Below are 17,766 nucleotides of genomic sequence, written 5' to 3'. Positions count from 1 at the left end.
AGAAGGGCCATCCATACCCCAATGTTCATAGCAGCAATGGCCACAGTTGCCAAACTGTGGAAAGAACCAAGATGCCCTTCAACAGACAAATGGATAAAGAAGATGTGGTCCATATATACAATGGAGTATTATGTCTCCTTCAGAAAGGATAAATACCCAACTTTTGTATCAACATGGACAGGACTAGAGATTATGCTGAGTGAAATAAGTCAAGCAGAGAGAGCCAATTATTATATGGTTTCACTTACTTGTGGAGCATAAGGAATAACATGGAGGACACTGGGAATTGGAGAGGAGAAGTGAGTTGGGGGAAATTGGAGGAGGAAATGATCCACGAAAGACTGTGGACTCTGAGAAACAAACTGAGGGTTTTGGGGGGGGAGGAGGGTGAGGGGTTGGGAAATGCAAATCAAAACCATAATGAGATACAACCTTACACCTGTCAGAGTGGCTAAAATTAAAAACACAAGAAATAACAAGTATTGGTGAGGATCTGAAGAGAAAGGAACACTTTTGCACTGCTGGTGGGAATGTAAGTTGGTACAGCTACCGTGAAAAGTAGTATGGAGGTTCCTCAAAAGATTAAAAATAGAAATACCATAGGATCCAATAATTCTACTACTGAAGAAAACAAAAACATTAATTCAAAAAGATATTTGTGCCCCTATGTTTATTTTTACAACATGCAAGATATGGAAGCAACCTAAGTGTCCATCAATAGAAAAATGGGTAAGACAGATGTGGTATGCATACATTTATACATGTGTGTATGTATATATATATACACATGTGTGTGTATGAGGGGGGTATATATATATATACACACACACAGCCATTAAAAAAAGGATGAGATCATGCCATTTTAGACAATATGGATGGACCTACAGAGTATTATACTAAGTGAAATAAGTCAGACTAAGAAAGACAGATACCTAAATTTTTTTGGTTCCAATTTTTAGTATATGTGCTGCTGAAGCGAGCACCCAAATTTGGGGGGGAAGTGAATATTTTTTATTTTTTAATTAACATATAATATATTATTTCTTTCAGGAGTACAGGTCTGTGATTCATCAGTCTTACACAATTCACAGCACTCACCAAAATGAATAAACAAACAAAAAGGAGAATCAGACCTATAAACACAGACAACAAACTAATGGTTGTCAGAGGGAAGAGGTGCCATGGGTCAGGCAAAATGGTTGAAGGAGAAAGGGGGAGGAGATACAGGTTTCCAGTTATGGAATGAGTATGTGACGGCAATAAAAGGCACAGCATAAGGAATACAGTCAATGATACTGTACAAATGGTAGCTATACTTGTACCAAACATAGCATAATGTATAAACTTGTCAAATCACTAATTTGTATGCCTGAACCAAGGTATCAACTACACCCAAATAAAAAGAAAAATAATAAAAAATTTAAAAATATGTTCTTCAGTTTTTTTGCTTTGGCGATGTGTTAGTTCAACCTATCTAATTATTACCAGAAGTGAAAGTCCCTGATAATTTTTAGTCCATGCCTGTTTTATTATTTGGTATTGCTAATTTACATATTTTATAACGCTGATTTCTTTAGTCCTCCTTTGGTTTACTTTACTCTTCTACCTTTTCCTCAAACCCCAATTTTTATCATTTGCTCTTTGCTCCCTAATTTTTATAAATAAATGAATGTTCTAATTACATATTACTATGAACAGAACCATATGCAAAAAATTTGAGGATTTTTTAGCTTATTTTTCTTCCTGATTACTTCCTCTATCTTTGCATTGTACATCAGTTAGAATGCATTTGGATGAAAGTAAAAGGTAACCTAAATAGCCATCGTTTAAACCATAAGAATGTTTAATGATACTCAAAAACTCTGAGAGAGGGCATGAGATGTTGGGTTTGGTTCTGCATTTCCATGATAAGTCAGATTACTGGTTAAATGTGACTGTCATTTTTTTTTCCCTTTCCCTCACAGTCTCATCACAACTTCTATAGCTTTTAGCATCACGTTCTCAGACATCATGTCCAAATTGAGAGAAGAGCAAAGACTATTTCACCAAAAAGTTCCCTTTAGACTCACTGGCTAATTCTGTATCACAGGGCTACCCTTAGTTGCAAGGAAGACTGGGAAACTGAGCATCCAGCCAAGGTAAGTGGAATTTCCTAAATGATTTAGACAATAATAAATCATCCTCTGGTGTTGGGTATCTGACTAAAATTAGAGTTGTTTGTAAGTAAAAGGTAAAATAACCATGAAATAGGTAAGCAATAGTGTCCACCAATGTGGCAAATTTCTTTCTTCTTAATTTTGTATGTCTTTGATGTAAATTCCAGAATTCTCAATAATATCCTTACCCTGCTCTTTGCTAGAGATTAATAACTTAGATATTTCATTATGTGCATCTTTTTTTGGTAAATATATAAGAATATTTTTACCTACTTTCCCACTTGTGACTAGACTATATATACAGTTTTGTAATTCTTCTACTTTTGTAGTTTAATTACATTAATGGAAACAATTTTATACCTAATAAATACCTCAATTGTGTTTTATAAAAAAAAATAGATTCCTCTTTTTAAAAATTTTTTTTAATTTTTTATTTATTTTCAGCATAACAGTATTCATTATTTTTGCACCACACCCAGTGGTCCATGCAATCCATGCCCTCTATAATACCTACCACTTGGTACCCCAACCTCCCACCCCCAGCCCCTTCAAAACCCTCAGATTGCTTTTCAGAGTCCATAGTCTCTCATGGTTCACCTCCCCTTCCAATTTCCCCCAGCTCCCTTCTCCTCTCTATCTCCCCATGATTCCTCTTTATACAACTATTTTTTTTCAATTTAAACTTTTATTTATTTATTTATTTATTTTACTTTTTAAATTTTTATTTTATAAACATATTTTTATCCCCAGGGGTACAGGTCTGTGAATCACCAGGTTTACACACTTCACAGCACTCACCAAAGCACATACCCTCCCCAATGTCCATAATCCCACTCCCTTCTCCCAAACCCCCTCCCCCCAGCAACCCTCAGTTTGTTTTGTGAGATTAAGAGTCACTTATGGTTTGTCTCCCTCCCAATCCCATCTTGTTTCATTTATTCTTCTCCTACCCACTTAAGCCCCCATGCTAAGGTCAGGAACAAGGCAAGGATGTCCATTATCACCACTGCTATTCAACATAGTACTAGAGGTCCTAGCCTCAGCAATCAGACAACAAAAGGAAATTAAAGGCATCCAAATCGGAAAAGAAAAAGTCAAAGTATCACTCTTCGCAGATGATATGATACTATATGTGGAAAACCCAAAAGACTCCACTCCAAAACTGCTAGAACTGATACAGGAATTCAGTAAAGTGTCAGGATATAAAATCAATGCACAGAAATCAGTTGCATTTCTCTACACCAACAGCAAGACAGAAGAAAGAGAAATTAAGGAGTCAATCCCATTTACAATTGCACCCAAAACCATAAGATACCTAGGAATAAACCTAACCAAAGAGACACAGAATCTATACTCAGAAAACTATAAAGTACTCATGAAAGAAATTGAGGAAGACACAAAGAAATGGAAAAATGTTCCATGCTCCTGGATTGGAAGTATACAACTATTTTTATTCCCTCCTTCAGTTTGATAGATGCTATGAACTGTTAAGAAAGTTCCCTACTAACGTTGGGTTTGTTCACATATGCCACTGTGGGGGAGCTTTGCAAACATCTTTATAAATGATAAGTGCTGAATTTTATTGGATATATTTTTGCATCTGTGGAGATAGCATGGTATTTTTCCACTTAAAATTTCAATTAGTAGATTTATTTTTTTAAAGACACATTTATTCAGCATCATGATAAGACTATTACATTTAGCAATGAATAGCATGGGTGTAAAAAAAAAATCTACATTAAAACCCTTTGTTGGAATGCTTTATACTTTCCACAGAACAGAACTTTATACTTTCCACAGAACAGAAATGAAAATAACCTGTTATACAGTTAGTCACAAATACAGTCCTTAAGTTTTTTGCCCATACACATGAATATTGTCTAAAATATGTCTTCTTTGTCGCAGCTAGGCCCTGCCACCACTGCTGCTGCCGGAACCACCATAGCCACCTTGGTTTCATGATTTGGCAAAGTACTGGCCTCCACCACCACAGGAGCCAGAGCTTCTGCCTCCAAAATTTCCCCCTTTCATGTGTCCAAAATTTGAGGATTGTTGTAACTGCCAAATCATTATTGCTTCCATCACCTCCAAAGCTGCTTTCACTACCACTGCCATAGCTACCTCCACCTCTGTTGTTATAGCTGTGATAGCTGCCGCTCCCACCATAGCCACTGCCCTGGTTTCCATAACCCTGTCCACCACTTCCATAACCTCTGCTTCCTCCAGAGTAACCAGGGCCCTCCTCCATAACCACCATCATTACCAAATCCATTAAAGCCTTCCCCACTGCCACCATATCCACCACCACTTCGAGTGCCACCAGCCACCTAGACCACTAAAGTTCCCTCCATGACCAAAGTTGTCATTCCCACCAAAACCACCTCCATGACCACCACCAAAGTTTCCAGAACAACTTCAACCTCTTTGGCTGGATGAATTACTAGCCATCTCTTTGCTTAGATAGTGCTTTCCTTACTTCACAGTTGTGGCCATTCGCAGTATGGTATTTTTGAATGACAGTCTTGTCTACAGAGTCATGGTCAAGTGTATCAAAAGCAAAGCCTCTCTTTTTGTCACTGCCTCAGTCAGTCATGATCTCAATTACTTCAAAATAATGTCTGTTCAAAATAATGTCTTAGATGTTCTTCAATGTCTTCTTTAATGCCACCAACAAAAATCTTTTTTTAATTATTTATTTATTTGACAGACAGAGATCACAAGTAGTCAGAGAGGTAGGTTGAGACAGAGAGGGGAAAGCAGGCTTCCCACTGAGCGGAGAACCCAATGCGGGACTCAATTCCAGGACCCTGAGATCATGACCAGAGCCAAAGGCAAAGGCTTTAATCCACTGAGACACCCAGGCACCCCAACTAAAATCCTTCGCACAGTTAAGTGGGCACCATATCTTTGAGAATTTTGACATAGCCCTCTTTGGTTCTCAAACTCTTCAATCCACCTTGTGTGGCCTTGCATTCATGGCTGCATCCACCTCCCCCACAGTGGCATATGTGAACAAACCCAAAGCCTCTGGACCGCTTGGTGTTTGGATCTCCCATTAACACACAGTCCGTAAGTGTTCCCCATTGCTCAAAATGGCTCCTCAGATTCTCATCGGTTGTTTCAAAGCTCAAGCCTCCAATAAAGAGCTTCTGCAGCTATTCAGGCCCTTTGGGAGACTCTGACTGAGACATGATCGTGGCAGGAGGGAAGACTTTAACGATGGTTACTTGGTGGCATCCACAGGTAGAAAGCTCAAATAGTAGATTTAAGTAAAATATTTTTTAAAGTTTGAATCAGAAAACTATTGCATTTATGGTAAATCCAACCACTTTAAAACTAGAGGAATGGAGAAGAAATTATTCCTTCTAAATATATTCATATTCATATTCATATTCATATTCCAACGTTCAAATAAATTAAGTAATTTGCCCAAACTTTGCAACTGGAGATTTAAAGGTAGTGAAGACCAGGATTAAAGTTTATTTAGATCTAAGAAACCCTTCGTGTTGCCTGTTTCAAACACACACACCATTATACATGAAACATATAAGTGAAATATCATATACCTCTTTATCCATCTCTCTCCTCTTCATCTATGTGTGCATCTACACACACACACACACACACACACACACACACACACACATTTGTAACTCATTTGCTCTAGGGAATTCATTTCCTTCGGGAGAAAAAAATGAAGGTGATACTTCATTCCTCCATTGAACTGACAAGAGAAATGCCTTATTTTGATTTTAGATAAATTGGAACGAGGGTCCTGTAACCCTGAAGCATAATGGCATTATGAGGTCAGGCAACTCCTGTTATTGTTGAGAAATAAAGCAGTAGTTCTAAGTTACAGGAAACAAAATTAAGATGATTCCTTTAATTAAATTAATCAGATCCTACAGGTGGCATAGCCATTTTTACCTGAGATAGAAACAAGATGAGATGATCACCAACTCAAGGCACATTAAGAAGGTGTAAGACATGTGGAATTTGGCTGAGCAAATCTAATGGCTGAGAATAAAGCCTGTGGAATTCTTTTTCTCTCCCTATCCCTTTTCCTCTTTTATTCTTCTTTTAATTCAATCTAAAATTAGAGTGATTTAGGAAAAGCTAAGAGTTAAGAGAAAAAATACAAAATTACACCTTGACTTCGTTTTTTTTTTTTTTTAAGATTTTATTTATTTATTTGACAGACAGAGATCACAAGTAGGCAGAGAGGCAGGCAGAGAGAGGAGGAATCAGGCTCCCCGCTGAGCAGAGAGCCTGATGTGGGACTTGATCTCAGGACCCTGGGATCACGACCTGAGCCAAAGGCAGAAGCTTTAACCCCACTGAGCCACACAGGCACCCCTTGACTTCCTTTTTAATATCTAAATTTTTCCTTTTTAGCATTGATTTCAAATATACTTTTAAAATGGTATCTGAGTAACTACTGCAACAGGTTTACATTTATTTGTAAATGAAATATGCAAAGCTCAAGGTTAGAGATCTGTGGAGGCATGAGTAAATAAACTAGCTGGTTCAGACCTAATGATTAAGATACCACTGCCTCCTTGTGACAAAATTCCAGAATGACAAGTTTTGATTATTGGAAGTTTCTGCTTGTTTGTTTTCAAATCAGAGTCTTCACAGCAATGTCACAGAAGCCATGGTTTGGAGTAGAGATACAATTGTTGAAGATCCCAGAGAAACATGAGAAGAATAGCAATTCTGAACAGAGACATAACTAGAAAAAGCTATCCAGGTTTTTCTTTCAGGTCTCCCAGGAATGGGGGCAGAGAGGTCGAAAAAGACTCAAGTAATAAGAAAACCTGGAGTTGAGAGGTTCCAGAATAGCATGCACCAGAGCAAGCCCATACAGAAAAACTAACACACACTGAAATCAAGTCTATAGTACAGGCATTTCTCTTTCATGTATTATGTAAAATTATGAAATATATATTTATATGTAATTTATAAATAATTTTGTATATACAAATAATGTATTTATAAACAAATTACTCATATATCTATATATAAATATATTTATAACTTGTAATTCATATATAAATAATATTTATAAATTTTATAAATTTATAAATTATATATATATAGTTATATATATAAGTAAACTAAATAATTATTTGACAATCATAGTAACTATTTCAGTGAGTTTTTTGCAACTCAGTTTAGTGAGTTTTGCAGTTAAAAATGGTAATAATAAAAATAATAACATGATTGAGTCTTTACCATGGGCCACAGGCTATTTTAAATATTTTACATCATCTTATTTCTTCTCAAAACATTTATAAATAATGTAAAGATCTTAGCTCATACTATGTCAGCAATTTGTACTCAATAAATGATATTCCAAGTCTGTAAACCTTTATATCTCAGTCAAGTAGGAGGAACACACTGATCTAATCAGTTCAGCCAATAAGGCTTGTTGTCCAGGTCCTGTAGGTTTATAAAGATGAGTAAGAGTCCCTTCCTTTAAGACACTTACACTGTGTGAAAGAAATCTGTATTAACAGCTATAATACAACATAGTGATTTATACTATAACAGTGTGACAAGACTTCTATGGGAGTTCTGAGAAGGAAAATAAACATTCTTTATCAAATGGTCAGGGAAATCTTCACAGGAAAGACACTATTGGCTTTGCTTTGTCTAGATTACCAAGTTTTAGAAACAGAAGAGAAAAAAATCTTCCAGGCAGAAGGAACAGTTTAGTAAGGGAGAGAGATGTGAACTTGTAGTATTTTAGATTAAAAGGATGGACTCTAGAATTAAAACAGCTAAACTCAATTCCCAGCTCTGCTCTTCACCTGCCTTGTAACTCTGGGCAGTCTACTTCTCATTCACCTGTTTCCTTACTTAGAAAATGGATTTGACAATTGTGTGCTATCAGAGCTTGGTTGTGAGAATTAAATGAGACATGCACATAAATCAGGTAGCACATTATATGTTGGGTTATTAATATATTTGCCTCTAAATTTTCATTTGCTGAAAGAGAAAAAGGTAAACCATCTATTAATTGCTAATTTTTTTAAGCAGAATAAACCATGTTAAATATACAATCAACTGTAAGATGCATTCAAATTTCAGAAACACTAAAATATAAAAAATGTGCATCTTTGAATCAAGGAATATACTTTATTGTAATTATGGCAATCAGTCTGCAAAGAATCTTTAATGCTATCCTGAAAATTCAGATTTGAGCCCACTATTAAACTCTTTCCCTTCTTGGTGGTTTCTAGGTATTTTGTTTGTAGTTCTTAAATCACACATTAAGGTTAATGTTAACCTTCTGTTTCATGTGGTCTCTAACATGTCCTCAGCAAATAGTGGACATTCCAAAGAGTATAGAATTAAATGGAATCTGACCAACCTGTGAGAGGTGAAAATCAGGGTCTCATTCTAGAACTCAAAGATGAATAAGCCATAAGATCAGTACAAAATAAATACCAAAAAAAAAAATGCAGTTTTTGCCTGGACCTAATAGTATATAGATAGCTCACCTCCTCCCACTGCACGTTTGGTAAACCTACCAAAAAAAAAAAAAAATCAAAACAAACAAATAAAAAAAACCCAACTATATCAGTGGCTACCAAACTTTGCAGTCCATCTGAATTGTGTTAAAACACATTGCTGCCAAGCCCACAAGAGCTTCTGATTCAGTAGATCCAGGGGTGGAGCTCAAGAATTTGACTTGTTAAGCTCTGCAGGCCAGTAATGATGCCTCTGGTCTGAGAACTAGAGGAAATTGAACCTCCAGAGCCTCAGGCAGGGACAATTATTCTGAAAGGCCCTTGGCTCATCTGACTTCTCTCCAGTGGGTTGGGTAAGTAGGCCTCAATGCCCAGAAGCCTATGAGCCTCTCCAGTCAGCTGCCTTCTCTGGCTTTCACTCTTCTTTTTGTTTGGCTTTCTCTACAACCACAATGACATTAAAATATTATCCTTGGGAGAAGCAACTGTGATCCCATTGAGCATTATTAGCCACAGGGCAAGAATGAGAAGTAAGATTCTGCCAGGTATCTCGGGGTCTTGTTACTGCAAACTACACTGGTCTCTTCAGGCTCCAGCAGCTTCTGCCTCCTCTGACAGATCATAGGAAACTTAGCTGAGGAAAATTTGTGGAAGAAGGTCCCCAGTGTCCAACCTCAAGAAAAACTGCTTGGGCAACAATCTTAGCCTCCCTCATTTAAAGACTTCTGAAGAAACTGGCCAGATGCCCACTTTGTCTTCAGCTGCTTCTCAGCAAAAGTATCAGAAATGCAAAAAGGAGAGGGGATACCCTTGAGGCTTTCCTAGTGAGCTCCAGCTTGATCTACCATAGCCAATTGCAAGCATAAATTGTCTTCAGCCTCACTCACTGGAATTGTTCAGAAGCTAGCTGGATTTAGAAAATATTAATTGACTGCTATAGGAGAGGGATTACACCAGTTAAAATCCTGAACTATAAACATTTAAAACACATAACTCAAATAATTTAACATCCATGGCATTTTATTATTGGGATGTTTGGACAGAATAGACTCCTCCTTTCCATAACTGTTCACACATCCTTCACACATCCTTTCTATTGCTTTGTTATTGTAACAGTGACCACTCTGTTGACCTCCTTCTGATTAACATTGTCAATTACTGCATAGTTCACCCAAATATTGCTGCTTAACTACAAAAGGGCCATTCAAGGACTGGAACCATCTCCTCATCTCCTCCATCTATTTTGCTCTATTTCCATCCTAGTGCTCAAGACATACCAGGTGTTTAATAAACATTCACAAAATCAACTAAATAATGTTTATATCAACTTACTGATCTCTCTTCATTATTGTTTTATCTCTGATACATCCTTTCCACAAAGATTCCTCATTGCTTTTTTTATAGTCTATATATTTTTTAAAGATTTTTATTTATTTGTTTATTTATTTGACAGACCGAGATCACAAGTAGGCAGAGAAGCAGGCAGAGAGAGAAGAGGAAGTAGGCTCCCTGCCAAGCAGAGAGCCCAATGCGGGGCTCAATCCCAGGACCCCAGGATCACGGCCTGAGTTGAAGGCAGAGGCTTTAACCCACTGAGCCACCCAGGCACCCCCTCATTGCTTTTTTTTTAGAAAACCCATACCTGGTGATACCTCTCTTCTCATTTTAGAAAGTAGACTGAAATGTTTCAGCATGGATGAACAGACACGTACTTTTTTCTTCACCAAAACATGTAAATCTTTTACTTAGGTTTTCAAACACAGATATTGAGCAATTTAGTAGAACTTATCAAATCTTTTCTCTTATTTTTACTGCTGTGCTTTTCAACAGCATGTCCAGGTATACTGACATTACTTCCTATTCATCAATTCTTTTCTTAAACTCCACTTTTCCTGTAAGCTGGCTTCCATCTATCCTCCTCTTCAGGAGCTGCACATTGTTTAGGCACCAAAATCTTATTCTTGACAAATCTGAACTGCCTCTTTCTTCTTTGATTTTCTTTTCATTTTCATTTATTTATTTTTTTACATTTCTTTTCAGTGTACCAGAATTCATTGTTTATGTACCACACCCAGTGCTCCATGCAATACATGCCCTCCATAATACCCACCACCAGGCTCACCCAACTTCCCATCCCAAACCCCTCCAATCTTCTTTGATTTCTGTAGTCCCTTGAATGTTATGAAACTGTACTTCTCCAGTTTCCTTATACTTGTAATTTTTCTCTCTGCATAATAGATCCTGTTCTAAATGGAAGATGTCTCAAGCTAGGACTTTCAGAGCTTATAGATGCTGAGGTAATTAGCAATGCTATTCACTGATACTCCAGTTCTCTGTCTGACCCCATGATGGGAGAGAACTGCTCTAAGCTACCTAGCTCAAAGCTAAGAGTGCCTCTATGTCTTATCTGGGCCAATGAAGTATGAGTGGAAGTTATGTGTCAGTTTAAGGAAAGCGTTTTTTAAAACGGGCATGATTTATCATGTTTTTGTATTCCTAGAAATTGCTAAAGCATGAAGAAGAAACTCCCTTAGCCTGATGACCCAAGTGATAATGATACAGAGCATAGCCTTTCTCATAAACCTCCCCACACCAAGAAAGGACATGTAATGTGAACAAAAAACAAACCTTTCCGTTTTAAGCTGCTGAGATTTGGGACATTATGCTGGGAATCCCAAGAGTACCCTCAGGCTTGATGACTTACCAGAAAGACTCACAGGACTTGGAAGCTGTCCTAATTATGGTTACAGTTTATTACTGTTAGGTTAGGATAAATATAAAAATCAGCAAAGGGAAAAACATAATGTGGCAAAATCCAGGAAAAACCAAGCACAAGCTTCCAGCTGTTGCCTCCCAGTGGAGCTGCCTGAGGGCACAAGGTATACAAGGATTCCAAAATGAAAACAGTAACTTAGTGATACATGTATCCACATGTTTATTGCAGCGTTATTTATAATAGCCAAGATATGGAAGCAACCTAAGTGTCCATCAATAGAAGAATGGATAAAGAAGAGGTGGTGTATATATAAACAATGGAATATTACTTAGCAATAAAAAGAATGAAATCTTGCCATTAATAACAACATGGATGCATCCAGATGGTATTATGCTAAGTGAAGTAAGTCAGACAAGGACAAACACCATATGATTTCACTCATATGTGAAATTCAAGAAATAAAACAAATGAACAAAGAAAAAAGAGGCAAAAAAATGTCTTAAACATAGAGAACAAACTAGTAGTTGTCTGAGGGGAAGTGGAGGGGAAAGGTTGAAATAGATGAAGAAGTTTAAGAGTATACTTACCTGGATGAGCACTGAGTAATGTACAGAATTGCTGAATCACTATATAGTACACCTGAAACTAATATAATACTGTATATAAGTATACTGGAATTTTAAAAAGTTTTTTTTTTTTTAAGAAACTGAAAGCCAGGGGTGCCTGTATGGCTCAGTGGGTTAAAGCCTCTACCTTTGGCTCAGGTCATGATCCCAGGGTCCTGGGATCGAGCCCCACATTGGACTCTCTGTTCAGCAAGAATCCTGCTTCCCCCTCTCTCTCTGCCTGCTCCTCTTCCTACTTGTGATCTCTGTCTGTCAAATAAATAAATAAAATCTTTAAAAAAAAAAAAAAGGAAACTGAAAGCCAAATTTTTCAGACCTTGTTTTGAAATTCAAAGTTAAAGGTGGATTCCTCTCAGCCCATTCCTACCGTCTCTCAGAAGCACTGGATGTTTAATACAATGAGTGGAAGGCAATGAAGCAGCACAAAAATCTTACAAAACTCAAATTTCATAATATTATCTCATTATTTTATCATCATTTGGACTAAATGGAGCCTGGGCTGAGGGTGGGAGGGGAGAGCCCACTGTCTCAGATCTATGATGTCACAGCTGAAGTCACAGAGAGTTGATAAGAGCAAGGTAGATGAGAGCAAATGAGATGGGGTTGTTGTGAGATGGGGCTCAAAGAGGAGAAATTCTAGGGGAAAAAGGGTGGGGTGAATTACAACTTGGGAAGCCCAGCTGGGTAACTTTCTGGGCATAACTGGCCTAGTTCTGACTTGGGTTTGGAGCTGGGGAAGGATGGGAGGGCGAAGCTGGGAGGCAAATTTTCAGAGGAAGGTTTAACTCTTGTCTAGGTCAGTTTTAGCTTCTCAGCCCCATGTCTTTTTGACACTCAACTATGAGGTTTCCCTCAAAGCACTTGAAGGCTAGAGCTGATAGACTTCTAACCTATAGTGGTACCCTTAGTTGACCATGAAGATTCTGACTGTGGGGGAGCCCCAATCTCAGCCAGCTATTTTTTTTTCAGCTATTATTTTTTACATTGTTTCTCTTTCTTCACCTACTTTCTCATTGGAATTTCTGTTTTTATGAAAAAAAGGATAGAGACTTACATGGGGCTATACTCCTATACTTCCTTACTCTCACCCTTATCTTTCTTTACACACACACACACACACACACACACACACACTGACCAATTCAAAACACAGATGCTTAAGGAACTATGGAGACCTCTGTCCTGGTATTCTCTAGTAAATAAACACTTCTCTTCTCACTATAAACCTGTCTTCTTCCCCCTATCATTTGTGCCTTCCCAGGGCCTAGAGCTATTTCCATCTTCAGCTCCAGAGTTTCTGGTTTTTGTTCAAGGACAAATGGCACAGCATATCTCCCAAGATCAAGAACAAAGGACCTCTACACAGCAGAATAGGTAAATGGAGCTAATGATGAACTTCAGAAGTCTTTATATATGCTGTATGGGACACAAACTAGGGTCAACTCTCTCCCATCACCCTTCTGGCTGTACCTATTTCCTGATAGAGGAGGGTGGGAACTTTTGTGTGTCCTCCCTCTTCCCCACCTCCTCAATGGAAGGAATATTAGACCTTTGTTTTTTCACTTTGGAGGGTGGGCATCAATCTGAAATACCTGTAGGAGTTAGGTGGGTATACAACCTACAGATATTTATTTATCTTAGGATAAACTTTTGCTGGAAGTCCTTACCTCCTCTATAGTGTAAATCAAGGCCAGCCTTCCAAAACTATGCTTCCCTTGGACTAGGGTGGAGAGGAGGGCCAGAATCTACCCCCATGAAATTGAGTATGACAGCCAGGCAATGTTATCCATAAAGTTGAAAGGAAGGAGGCTTGCAGTGAGCTTATAGCTCAAGAAAGCTCCAGAAAGGAATTAGGACTTGGGTCCTAATTCTGCATATATCTTTTCAAGTTAGTGTTTTCATTTTCTTTGGATAAATATTGAGAAGTAGAATTGCTAGCTCATATGGCGGCTCTGTTTAATTTTTTGAGGAACCTCCATAATGTTTTCCATTGCGGCTGTACTAATTTACATTCCCCTCAACAACTGTTGATCTAAGTGATCAACAAGTGCCCATCTCAGGTGTTCCCTTTTCTCTACAACCTTACCAACACTTGTTATTTGTCTTTTTGATAATAATTCTAACATGTATGACCATTCTCATTATGGTTTTGATTTGCATTTCCCTGATGGTTAATGAAGTTGAGCACTTTTCATGTGCTTGTTGGCTATTTGTATGTCTTCTTTGAAACAATGTCTATTCAGGTCCTTTGCCCATTTTTCAAATGGGTTACTTGCTTTTTTGATATTGAGTTATAGGAGTTCCTTACATATTTTGGATATTAGCCCCTTATCAAATGTACGGTTTGCAAGTATTTTCTCTCATTTCAGAGGTTATCTTTTCACTTTCTTGATTTTGTTGTTGTTGTTGTTGTTGTGCAGAAAGTTATTAGTTTGATATAGTCCCACTTGTTTATTTTTGTTTTTTCTGCCTGGAATTATGGTGCCATATCCAAAAAAACATTGCTAAAAATAATGTCAAGGAGCTTTTTCCTTTGTTTTCTTCTAGGGGTTTTACAATTTGAGGTCTTTAAGTCTTTAATCAATGCTGGTTTGATTTTTATGCATGTTATAAAAGTTTGATTTCATTCTTTTGTATGTGGATATCCTTTTTCCTCAACACAGTTTTTTGAAAAAAAAAAAAACCATCTCTTTTCCATTTTGTATCCTTAGTTCCCTAGTCAAAGATTAGTTTACTGTACATATGTGTATTAATTTCTTGTCTCTCTACTATATTATACTGGTTTATGTTTTTGTTTATATGACAGTTTGATAACTATACCTTTGTAATATAGCTTGAAATCAGCGATTATGATGCCCAAGACCAAGAGTCACATGTTCTACCAACTGAGCCAGCCAGATGCCTCGATATATACATCTTTTGTAATGTGTATCCATTAAAAAATTATTGTAGCTACAGTTACTTTTAGTACTATTGGGTTTTAACTTTTATACTGGCATTAAAAATGATTGAAGCACCACCATTACAGTACTGAAATATTCTGAATTAGACTATATACTTACTTTTTCCCAGAAAAGTTACACTTCTATATTTTCATTCTGCTATTTCACATTCTTTGATTTCAACTTGATGAAATCCCTTTAGCATGTATTGTACACCACGTCTAGTGGTGATGAACTTGCTTAGCTTTTATCTGTCTGGGAAAGTCTACCTTTCATTCATTTCTGAAGGATAATTTTGCCAGGTAAAATATTCTTTGTTAGCAGATTTTTTCTTTTAATACTTTGGCTACTTCATCCTACTCCCTCCTGGCATGCAAGGTGTCTGCTGAGAAGGCAGCTTATTGTCTTTTGGAAGTAGCCTTGTATGTAGCATTTCATTTTTCCTTGCTGCTTTCCAAATTCTCTTTGCCTTTGCCTTTAGACAATTCGAATATAATGTCTCAGTGAAGACCTCTCAATTTCAGCCTCTTTGAAATTTTTGAGCATCTTGAATCAGGATGTTTATTTCGTTTCTTGGATTTAGGAATTTTTCTGGCATTATTTTATTATATAAGTTCTCTGTCTTTTTCTCTTTCCTTGTTTCTTCTGAGGGTCTCAAAATGTCTATATTGTGTCATTTGATGGTGTCGCATAAGTTACTTCTTCACTCTTTTGAATTTTTTTTTCACTCTTTTGAATTGGTTTTCTTCACTCTTTTGAATTGTTTTTTTCTTTTTGTTCCTCTGTTTGAATTTAAATTTCAAATTATGTCTTCAAACTCAACGATTCTCTCTTATGCTTGAGTCTGCTGTTGAAGCTCTTTATTGAATTCTTTAGTGAAACCACTGTATTCTTCAGCTCCAGAAATTGCTGGATTCTTTTTTTTTTTTTTTTTTTTTTTTTTGTCATAGAGAGAGAAGTGAGAGCAAACACAGGCAGACAGAGTGGCAGGCAGAGGCAGAGGGAGAAGCAGGCTCCCCGCCAAGCAAGGAGCCCGATGTGGGACTCGATCCCAGGACACTGGGATCATGACCTGAGCCGAAGGCAGCCGCTTAACCAACTGAGCCACCCAGGCGTCCCTGGATTCTTTTTTTTATGCTTATCATCTCTTTCTTAAACTTTTCTTTTTGTTTATGTATTGCTTTCCTGATTTCCACTAGTTGTCTGTGCCTTCTTGTAGCTCACTGAGCTTCCTTAATATGATTATTTTAAATCATTTTCCAGGTAATTCCTAGATTTCCATTTCTTTGGGGCCCACCACTGGAAATTTATTTCCTTGATTCTTCATGTTCCCTGAATTCTTCCATCGTTATCTTTGCATTTGAAGAAGTGGTCCCCACTGTTAATCTTTACTGACTAGCTTTGAGAGTGAAAGACCTTCTCCAATCAGCCCAGCTAAAAATGTGGGGGGCTTCTCAGGCCTTTTTTATGGAGGTACTCACCCCTATGTTCTTGTTCCCTCTTCAGGAGCATTTAGGTTTTGTGTCTTCTCTTGATCCCTTAAAGTCAGTCTGGGTACTGAGAGCCTCCTGTTTATTTTCTCCAAGATGGTGCCCTGGAGCATTTAAAATTATATGCCTTCTCTCATTCTTACATAATTGAGCTAGCTGAAGATATCTACACACTGTGCAGATGCTTGCACCTGCCATCTGCAGAAGCTTGTATGCATCACTTCAGGATATATACAGAGCGTTAGGGGCATTTGTCACCCAGTTGAGGAGTTAGGGGTACGTGCAGGTAAGGAGTCCCATAGTGTTCATGGATGGGTCTCTTGGTAGAGTCCACAAACCACCTAGTAGGATCTGTAGCTGGTTTTTGAGATCCACATGGTGGCTTCTGTGAATGCCCACTCCCTCTTTTTTTCCCCATATCCCCCAAAATATTTAGCTATGCTGATCACCTCAGTGACCTGGGTGGGTTGAAACAGAAGTTGGCTTCTTGGGCAATGTCTCACAAGGCTGGGGAAACAGGGTGCTCATTCCACTTTCACTTTCCCCCTGGGAAAAATCACAGGCTGAGATGATCTCTCCTGGCACTGAGTTACACTGCCCTTGGGGAGGGGTGACATAAGTAAAGTGAAGCTGTTTTTCTTACCCTCTTCAATGCATCTATTTATGGATATTTTGCTCCAGTGAGGTGCTAGAATCTTTTCACTGGACTCCTGGTTTGCCACACAGGTATTCCCATCCATGATGGTTATCAAGATTAATGTTTGTGTGGGGGGTATGAGGACTTGGAATCTCCTTTTCTGCCATCTTGCTGACATCACCTACCCAGTGCCTCATCAGATTTATGTCATTCTTTCCTTCCAGAAAATCCGCTGATGACACAATGAGACCAAAGGTGGGTAAGAATTCCAAATAGACAGTTTGCTTTGGGGCTCCTGGTTTCTGAGGAAAATGGAGAAGGGACTGCACTCAGAAGGCAGAAAGCTGCGTATTAAGGACCATATCTTGGAGGACTTGGGCACTGTAGTTCAGGGATCTGAACTACAACTGGTGGATCACAGTCTACTAAGACTAGGTAATATTTTCAGTGCTACTACTATACTAGATAACTCCAGGGGAAGGCAGCCTATGTGGGTATTCATAAGGTTAAAATATGCATCTCTGTCACCCACCAGCTAGGTCAAGAGATGACAAGAGATACAGCCTAAAAAGGACTCAGTAGGGCTAAAGAAGACTTTGGACTGTCTGAAAAATAGGGTGACTTGAAGTGTCCATCTCCATTCAAAAAAAATATCCTATATTGCATCAGTTTCATGATGTATCTATTCAAATTCTGGGAGAGTTAGAGTAATGATCCCAAAAT

At 37.9% G+C, this 17,766-nt stretch overlaps 1 protein-coding gene across 1 annotated transcript in view; it reads left to right on the top strand.

Annotated features, from left to right (window-relative positions):
• The first annotated feature begins 12,588 nt into the window (after positions 1 to 12,588).
• Positions 12,589 to 17,766, top strand: part of CUNH12orf54 (chromosome unknown C12orf54 homolog) — a 52,400-nt gene continuing 47,222 nt past the window's right edge. Inside the window, exons 1-3 of the mRNA XM_004781956.2 lie at positions 12,589 to 12,624; positions 13,236 to 13,348; positions 17,268 to 17,298. Coding sequence (XP_004782013.1) covers positions 13,293 to 13,348; positions 17,268 to 17,298 — 87 coding nt within the window. The 5' untranslated portion in view covers positions 12,589 to 12,624; positions 13,236 to 13,292. The remainder of the gene's footprint in view (positions 12,625 to 13,235; positions 13,349 to 17,267; positions 17,299 to 17,766) is intronic.

Source organism: Mustela putorius, unplaced genomic scaffold, assembly GCF_011764305.1.
Source record: "Mustela putorius furo isolate JIRA1106 unplaced genomic scaffold, ASM1176430v1.1 tig00537227_pilon_pilon_pilon, whole genome shotgun sequence".
Classification (NCBI taxonomy): domain Eukaryota; kingdom Metazoa; phylum Chordata; class Mammalia; order Carnivora; family Mustelidae; genus Mustela; species Mustela putorius.
Note: the sequence above shows the minus strand (reverse complement) of the source record. Positions and strands in the feature narration are given on the sequence as shown.